We start from the raw sequence: 9,809 nt of genomic DNA on the forward strand, positions 1-9,809 counted from the left end.
TGATGATAATGATGATGACGTAGAGAAAAAAAAATATTATTCTAGACGAATATTTCTTTTTTATTACAGGGAAAATTCGAGTTCCCCAGAAACGTGCAACGACGAAGTCTGTTCGACAACGTCTCCAGGGGAGATGACTTCCATTCGCACGTGTTATTGTAAACACAAGGAGAATGTAACGCGCAGGAAAGATAATGATATCAGAATACACAATGCGAATCGACATCCTGTAACTGTTGTATCTAAAAAATCGATAGTCACGAATGCAACTTGTGGAAGTGGCAGAGAGTCTTGTAAACGTGCGAGTCACGTTATTAACGAAAGAACTGTACTGAACATTCACATTTTATTTATTCAACGTTTAGTTATTCTATATGCGTTTTACGATAAAATTTTCTATTACAGTTTGATACGCACCGATCGGTAGAAGTGCAGCCTTCCAATTCCATCTTGAGTCCCGAAACATCCACCGCTCTTGAAAATGCCGAAAAGATTGTTAACAATGCAAAGATACAACTCATGGAAGTCTGCGCAACGTCGAGTTTCGATTCCGCACGACAGCACAGAAATATGTAAGTAGAAAGGAAAACCTAATTTTTAAAATCCCTTTTTACAGAACATTCCACCTTATTTTATTTAGAATTTTACAATCGAGTTTCTTCTTCTGCAATTGCTATTTTTCTTATCATACAATTTATTATAAATATTTATATCGTCATTATCTGAAAACATCGATTTTAAAAGTTACGTTAATTTTAATTTAAATTATATGTATACGAAAAAATAATTTTCTCAAGTATTTAAAAATTTAGATAAGTACAGATCTTAAAATAATTTGATCATCAAAATGGATCATCAAAATAATTATGAAGGACTCAAACTAATTGCTAGAATGTTTAAAACTTTTTGCTCATTATGCTCGAGTTTCCTTCATAATTATTTTGATAGTCCAGTCAAATTATTTTCAGTACCTGTACTTGTCTAAATTTTTAGATATTTGAGAAAATCATTCTTTATATATATAATTTAAATTAACGATTTAAATTAAATTGAAATTAACGAGTATCTTTTGAAATCAATGTTTTCACATAATGGCGATATAAATATTTAATAAATATTTAATAAATTGATAATAATCATTTTCTGATCTGTACTTACCTATTAAAATTTTTAAGTACTTCAGTAAAATCATTCTTTTCGTATACATACATATATACACACATATATTGTCCACAATGTTCAAATCGTATTTCGTTTAAATTTACCGATCGATTGATAGAATGAAATCCTTATTATATGATTTACAATACTTAAAAATTAATTTTTTATTTTAATTAATAATTTATGTCATTTAGTGTTTATGTAATTTATTACAAATAATGTATATCATTTATGTAATTTATATTATGTGCCTTTAGGTATTTGGATGAGCTCCCGTTGGATGACGAGATGGAAGAGCGATTATACGTTCGCGAGCTGGTAGCCTCCAAGTTTCAGGATGCATGTTCTTCAAAATTATCGGAGGCGAACGACAAGAGCGCACGTTCGGAGAAACGTGATTTTCCTCGTGTCACCGTTCGCAGGGTTGATTTGTCGGCGCCAAAATTTCGAATGTCGCGTCGACGACGTGCCGACTGGTCATCTCTTGGATACGGAAGCGACAATCGGTCTCATGGACGTGCGTCGCCTACCCGAGTATTGTCGAAGAACTCGATCAATAACGTCGAGACCACAGCACGCGACGATCGTGCTCGCGATCGTCGGCGAATGTTGTCGGCACGAGGAAACGAGTGTGAAATTCAAATAGGACCATCGGTGCACATTGTTGACCGAGAATTGGTCAAACAGGATCTGGAGGACGTGCACATTTCGCCAGAGCCGTATCCGGCGCAAAGTCGCGCGAATACGGCTACTTATATCCTATGCCATGATGTTATTCAAACAGTAAAAAACATTTTGCATTTTGTATTAGAAATAATCTATTCAGTCCTTGTTAAACTTTTTTGTTGAATTTTTGAATAAATTTATTGAAACATATTAATTTAATATATCAGAATATTAATTTTAATAAAGAAATATTTAATTGCTTATAAATTGTGATACTTTCTAACATATTCATCTTATGTTCAGTCAAATACTTTTGACCAGTCTTGAAAAATCAAATACTTTTATCTTAAACATAGTATTTTTATATAATTGTATTTCAATATTTCAAATCAAACGATTAAAAATATTTTGTATTTCAAATACTGAAATTGACAATCAATTTTGTTACTTGAGTTGCAAAATAAAAATATTTTTAATTTTTCGATTTAAAATATAAAATATATAAAATACAATTATATTACAAATGTGTAAAATGAAAGTATTTGATATACACGCCCAGTTTTGCTTGTTAAATTAATAGTAAGTTTGAGATATGTGAAATGTGTTAAATTTAACACAAATTTTTTAACTGTGCAGAATACAGATAATAGAATGAACGACCCGGAAGTATCAGAGACGCCAAGAACACGCCGTATGAGATTGGACACGAGGGAATTACAACGAGGGAAATCGATTGAGAAATCGATTACTGAAGCTGCGACCGAAACAATACCGGTAACTACTGTAAGCAAGTTGGAAAAAGAGTTTGAAGATGCCAAGAATTCTAATGCTGGACAAGACGAAGTCGAACGACTTCAATCCCCGAAAGTCCGAAATCTTAGACAAGAGAAGAAGGATCCTGATTCGCAGGATGTCGAAAGGACATCTGAATATTTAAGAAACACGACGAGTCAAGGAGCGACTAAGTTCGCAGTGATTGAAACTCCACAGATTGATAGGAATGAAAAATTGCACAAAGCGAGAAACGAGAATCACGAGGGAATTCTTTTTTTATCCTCCGCCGGTGATATGCAAATCCGTTACGCAGAGGATGACGGAATATTCTGTAAGAGAAGTGCTGACCATCAGCGAAACGTCGAAAACATTATAGATAAGATCCAGGTGGAGGAAAACCGAAGTGATCGATCAAACTCGTCATCTGACGACGACATTTCAAGGACAATGGGTTTTTCTCGACAGCGCGAAAATATCGCTTCGCATTGTCGACAAGCAGAAAGTTCGAGACCTCATCGGACGATTGATAGACATTTTTCGCACACATTCAATAGTCATAACGGACAAGATGAACTGAACACTAATGAAGATGTACAACGTCGATCTTTTACTTCAGACTATACGGATGTTTTCCGAGAAACAATTTTTGCGGAGAATAATTTGGATGATATCGATTTGTATCGACCGTGTTTTGATGACTTGGATTCAATCCTGCATTCCAATGACAAGAAAATCGAACATATCACTCGAGTGACCAGAAAGCTTTCGGAATTACTATCAGACTTTAAATTCGCAATATACAAGCTGAAGGATGAAGACGAGCTAGTGTCTCAAGACGTGAAATTTTCACGGAACTCGCTAAATAATAAAGATGACGAGTATCCGTTGAATGAGACGTCAAACAAGGCAGCTCGATCATCACTTTTGGAAACTGAACTAAAAAACGAGGATCTGACCATCTCAAAAGTACATCAAACCGACGATCTGCAGGCAGCAAACACGGCGGGGACGAAATCGTTGGATTTCATGAAAGAAGATGGTTCTCGCAATAATTACTCGAAGAACTCCGTCGAATCTAGCCTGTTTCCTGCATCGGATGCGAATGACAGCCCCAGGACATCTCGCGACAGCGATAGAATTCAACGGTCGGCGACCAAAGCGTATTTATCGGAATCGTCGATGGACAGATCGGATGTCACGACAGATCGGATGTCATTTTCCAACTTGGTACCAACGTTATCCAGCACACAAACGGAGGCTCTGTGTCATCAGAAGAAGGAAATCGTCCGGGATAATCGTGATAAAGTCACGTCTGCGAGGAAATTCTCGGAGCACAAGATCCGTCGTTCTAGAAAGGAATACACCGATGATAGAATTTTCACGCGGTTTTTCCGAAAGGACATGTCCCAAGCGGTAGATCAGTTTCTTGCTTACATCCTGCAGGATGAAAAACGGAGCATCGAAGGAAAGATTGTGAGCGCCTTAAAGGAGTCGGCGATAACACCTGCAGCGGTTCAGAAGCTTCTGGATCATTTGCGCGAAGCTGAATCGATCCGCGACGCGCATCAGTCGGAAACCTTGGACATTCTGAGAAATATCCTGATTAACGTGAAAAGTCAGTCCGATCAAGGAAACGCGAACGACAGGAAATTATTCTTTCAAAACGTTTCCGATTCCTTAGCTCGTAGCAATGCTCCGTCGAATGCAATCGACGAGTCACGAGAACAAAGCGTGCAACAGACGCCAGTAAAAATTGATGAGAGTGAAATCGAGCAAAATTTTGCCAAAAAATCCTATGAACTTAAAGGTCTCGGCGGGCACTTCTCCGACTTATCTGAATGTCGCGAGACAAGAGAGAGCGTTCGCTCTACGGCTCGTTGCGAGTCTACGCAACATTTTGTGAATAGTAAAAAGGACATAAGTCGGACAGAAAACGCGGATGTGATGAGAACTGTTTTGATTGATGTTAAAAATCAAACGGACAAAGATGTCAATGAGAAGGAGGAGGCATTTTCTCAGAACATCACTGGTTCTTTGATTCGGACGAACGCTACGTCGAATGCAAATGAGGAGACAATTTTGCGAACAGAAAATAATACGAATATTGGACAAGTTACTGGGAAATCTAACGATTCAAAAAATTCTAATAAATATTTCTCTCCCGCAATTCCGGAATTGGGAGAAAGTGTTCATTCCGCAGTTCATTTCGAGACTAAAAATTCGAAGAATAACAAGAATAATAACAGCAATGAAAACTCGTATTCGGAAGCCGAGTCGTTAAAACAGATCTCCGACATCCGTAGCGACGATAATGAAAATCCCGAGGAAAATTCCGAACATTTGTCTACGAAGATTACATCTGCAAGATCGAAAGGGGAAAGCGAAATAGAAACTGTCGATTTAGTTATCGGAATCTCGGTATCTAAAAATAAAGATGATATAATTATCGAAAAGTTTGAAGACGATAAATCGAAGGAAGTTGTACAGATTGATACAAATCAACGTACAAATGAAATTATCACGCAAGCCGATCAAGTGATTGAAGCGCGTTCAAATATTCTAGAAGAAGCTATAAAAGAAATTACAAACGGACAGCAAGACAGTACTACGCCGGCAGACAAAAAAGTATTGTTCACATTTGCAGAAGTTTTCGAAACAAAAAACGGGCGAATTTGTTCGGATGTAAGCCCTGCCAAATCGAAGTTTATTGATGAAGATGTGGCGAAAGGAGACATTGGTTTCATACATTTGTTGGCAAAAGAAAACACTGGATCTTTACATGAAGCGAAAATATTTCTTGATCCTCAAGAAATAGTTAAACAAAAGAACCCTGCGAATTACTCAGCCGAATCTTCACGAGACTGTGCTTTGCCAAAAAATAGCGAGTCATCTTCGCGGAAAGTCGCGTCTCATAACAAGCAAATTTCCTTTGCTGGAAAGGATAATTCAACAAGAGATATGAGAAACGAGGAAGCTTGCAAATTGACGTTTGCAGTGGTTGAAAACCGCAGAGACGGAAATGAGATCTCAAAGTCTCAGAAAACCATGATAAGCGATAACGAGCGGCAGTCAATTGATTTGACAAGCATATCACGAAAATATAAGATAGATGTCTTGTCTAGCTCTAATTCTAGTGTCAGCAGTACGTTACTGGACCGCGACGACAGGTGAATCTAAGGATACGTTATTGTTAATCTTCCTGAGCTGAAAATTTTGATTATTCTCATTAAATTATATTTATTGTTATATAGTTTTCATTCTTTTTTATACAAGTTAGGCCAGTTTGGTTTATTGAAATTTATTAACGAAATTCCTTTAATTAACATAAATTAAATGGGACTTAGATATTAAAAAAATTGATTGTGAATTAATTTGAAATATGAAGATATATAATAATAAAACTGTTTGGTGAAATATAAACGATTCATATTTTAGTGGAATTATTTAATCTTTTCATTGTATATTTGATTCGCAGATCGACTAATGGCGCGTTGAGTGTAGACGCGAGAAGAGTAAGTGAGAAATTTTTAATTATTCTAGAATAAAAAAGAGATAAAAACGTACAAAATATATAATGAGAAATTTTTGTAATAACACATTGAAAGAAATGATTAGCTGCTGTAATCAATTAAAAATGCTATGCCATACTCAGCCAATTTTTTCTTTCAGTGTATTAAATCGAAATAGATATAAAAGAAATAGGTACAATGAAATTTCTGGCATTCTTTCCCTTTCTCCTTTTTCATTATGATAATGTCAATAAATTATTTATGTTAATGTAAACGACATATAAATTAATATAGTATTGCAACCAAACATTATCGCATTAACCGAATTGCTTTACGAAACAATATAATGACATAATTCTGTCTCTAATTGAATTTTATTATGCAATAAAATCCAATGTTTGATAATAATTTACATTTCGTAATAAGAAAGAATTCTTGATTAGAAAATATTATATCGGCAAATTAACTTGATTCTCGGTTTCAGGTCGGGACTACTCCTGAGACGTCTCATTCTGAGGGAGAACTGTACATGCCGAGCTCGTGCTCGTATTCCCTCGGCGAGGTGCGCATCTTGAGGAGGAAACACGATTTGATCGAGGATAATACAATGGATCGTGATAGTAGTGTGACGGTTCTCGTCACCAGGAGTATACTAACATCTTTGAACGATTCCACGATGGTGAGTGTATCAAAAAAACACAAGGAGAAAGTTGTTAATATTTTACACAACCAATAATACTATCAACATGAATAAATATTAATAATATTATTGATCGTGTCTGGTTAATATTGATGGATTGATGTAGAACACTGCTGGTTCTTCATTTTTAAGTATTACAGCGATGTTTGAGAATCAAGAAATCTGGAACTGTCGATAATATCATTTCTTTATTTCAAAAGTGATTTAACTCAAAGATGGGATTTTGGAGTTATTACCATGAATAAGTTAGGTAAAGATTGCGCTATCAATTGTCAAGAATAAACTAATTTAATTTAAGTCCATCCGCCAAATAGTATTTGTGTTTTTTAAGATATTTAAAGAGATCATAATACTTTCTACAAATGCAACACAGGAGTTATGTCGTTTTTATAAATAAAAAAAAAGGGAGATTTTTTTTATAGAGAACATTTGGAATTAAGACAGTTTTTATGAATCGGAGTTGTTTGAAGAAGATTTTATTTTAAATTATTCATTTTAATTGATCAAGGTAAACATAAACTATTCGTGAGATTTTGAATTATATCATTTTTGATGAATTATTCAGGGTTTGTTATAATTTCAAAATTAATTAAATTATCAAAATCGTCACTCAAAAAGGGTAACATGTTTAAGGACTGTGAAATGAAAATTTTGAAAATATTTGATCATGTTTCTAAGAGTATTTTTTTACCAATATTATTATATTATTAGTCAATATGTAATTGTTTGTAATATATAATATATATTATTAGTCAATATATAAATGTTTCCACTTTTTTGAAAAATTTCCCAACAAATACCTGAAATTATCAATAATATCGATCATGTAAGGTAAAATATATTGATGCGTACTATCAGTATTACTGATTCAATAATAATAAACTAAACAGTATTATTGATTGTGAACAGATCTATATAATGTTCTATAAACTCTCATTTCTCTTGCAGTCTCTCCTGGGAAGCTCTGAACGTATTTAGAACGTCACACAGATTCTCCGGCGCGATACGTGACACTTATCATAGATGACATTCTTTTCAACGATTTTTATTTATGTTGCGATAACGAGCTGTGGTATCGATTGATACAGGATATTTTAAAGATTGCAACTACTGCAACGTTCTTGCAATATTGTTAGAAAATTTTATGTCGCATGATTTGTAATATATATTTCTGTAATATTGTTAAAATTGCTACAATATTGCTATTCTGCGTATAAATATTCTTTCATCGTATGACTTTTATCAAAAAGACCTAATTGAAGTTACATATGGAAGTAGACATATTTTAATTCTTCGTCGGTAGTTGAACCTTAAAAATATAGTCAATTTTTAATAATTGTAAAAATTCTGAATAAATATAAACAAATATAAATCACATTAAAAAATAAGTAAAATAATCCAAAATTTCTACGATATTAAAAATTTTTAGTTAAAGTTTTCATAAGTCTGTAAGAATTTTTTCAGAGTTTTACATAATTCGGAACAATATAAAAATCTGCACTGAAGTTTGGAGACCCAGATTGCAGACGAAGAATAAAAATTTCGTATTTCGACGGAGGGTTAATTATAAAAATAAATAGAGAAAAAAACAGTATATAGTTGTAATTTTTAAAGTTACTAGGAAATTTTTTTTTTAAAGTTATTAATAAGAACAAGAAGTGTAACAGTCATATCAAATATTATATATATAAAATATTAAAAAAATGTATTTGCAGATAAAATCAAATGTTATCTGTATTAACCGGATTAACCCTGCATTTATCGCACTTTACACTTAAATTTTTCACGATAACACCGTAGAAAAATTGTAGCGTTCTCGTAACGATCACGTAAGCTTCGCAGCGCAGGAAAGCCAACGTACTTGAACGACCTAGAGAACATTCGAGTAACAAGTGAATCCTTCTACATTTCTCAAATATCGCGATCGTAAAACCGATGATACTGGCTACACTCGAAAGTCGAAAACCGATCGGAGTAGCGCGTGTTTATTTGGCGATCACGCACGTCCGATAAGAGGTACACTTCCGGCGGCATGTGCAGCGTGTGCTGTGCAGTGTGCGAAAAGTAAACAATAGGATTGGCGACGCCGACGACGAGCGACGTGCGACGAGCAGAGAAGACGATCGAGCAATCAAAAGGAGATTTCGATTCTTTGGCGAAGAAGTGTTTTCTCGACGGCGGCTATCAAGGGATAATCATCGAAATACGACGAGTCTCAACGGCGATAGAACCTAACCTCGTTTTACCGCCACGCTGCCCAAGTATGAGCCAGACCTCGCGGAGAATCGTTGGAACGGTGCCGTGAGGATGAAAGCTGCCGACCGTCTCATTCCAGGGACGTACAAACACGAGGGACGAGTGCTGTCGATCGAACGCCGATCCGCACGTGATCGGTGATCGGTGTCAGCGCGGCATGGCCAGCACGAGCGAGGAAGGAAGAATGTACGACAAGTGTGTCATCGGTTACTGGGTGCCCGAGAGAAAACGGCAGAAATTCAATTGGACCGATTTCGAGAACATATGCGAGTCAGAAGGATTTCGGTTGAAAATGGTGAGCGAATACCCACCTTTGACATGCGATATTGATGGGCTGAAACATTTCTAGAAAATGTTTGAGACGCGAAGCATTTCCTGTATTTTGAAAAATGTTATAAAAAATAAGTGATGATAATACAATTTTTATATGTAAAAATAATTTTCTTTAATTATAATAAGTTAATAATCAAGCTCATGTACAACAAATATGAAAGTTTTAAATAAGGTCAAGGAAACAAGCAGTCAAAATTTAAAAAAAATTAAATGTTAATTTATTATAATATTATTCTTGGATCATAAAAATTGTAGATCATAAAAAATTATATGTATTGACATTAAAATATTGACATTAAAAAGATTCTAATACGTTTCGACAATACATATGTTTTCTTTAGCTCAGATTATTAAGTAACAATGCAGTAATTATCACTGATATACAGCAATTAAAGTAATTTTCTTTAATT

General features: G+C 34.8%; 2 protein-coding genes across 2 annotated transcripts in view; both read left to right on the top strand.

Moving 5' to 3' along the window:
• The first annotated feature begins 14 nt into the window (after positions 1 to 14).
• On the top strand, positions 15 to 6,960 carry LOC108684639. Its single transcript, XM_018189072.1, has 8 exons — positions 15 to 19; positions 70 to 328; positions 406 to 572; positions 1,419 to 1,944; positions 2,464 to 5,768; positions 6,077 to 6,113; positions 6,595 to 6,789; positions 6,943 to 6,960. Exons 1-8 carry the CDS (start codon positions 15 to 17, stop codon positions 6,958 to 6,960), a joined length of 4,512 nt encoding a protein of 1,503 aa, XP_018044561.1.
• A 1,611-nt stretch (positions 6,961 to 8,571) lies between these two features.
• LOC108685376 (inositol-tetrakisphosphate 1-kinase-like) overlaps positions 8,572 to 9,809 on the top strand; it is a 3,926-nt gene continuing 2,688 nt past the window's right edge. Inside the window, exon 1 of the mRNA XM_018190136.1 lies at positions 8,572 to 9,361. Within this exon, the coding sequence (XP_018045625.1) occupies positions 9,224 to 9,361 (138 nt within the window). The 5' untranslated portion in view covers positions 8,572 to 9,223. The remainder of the gene's footprint in view (positions 9,362 to 9,809) is intronic.

The sequence above is a fragment of the Atta colombica genome, unplaced genomic scaffold (assembly GCF_001594045.1).
Source record: "Atta colombica isolate Treedump-2 unplaced genomic scaffold, Acol1.0 scaffold100, whole genome shotgun sequence".
Taxonomy (NCBI): domain Eukaryota; kingdom Metazoa; phylum Arthropoda; class Insecta; order Hymenoptera; family Formicidae; genus Atta; species Atta colombica.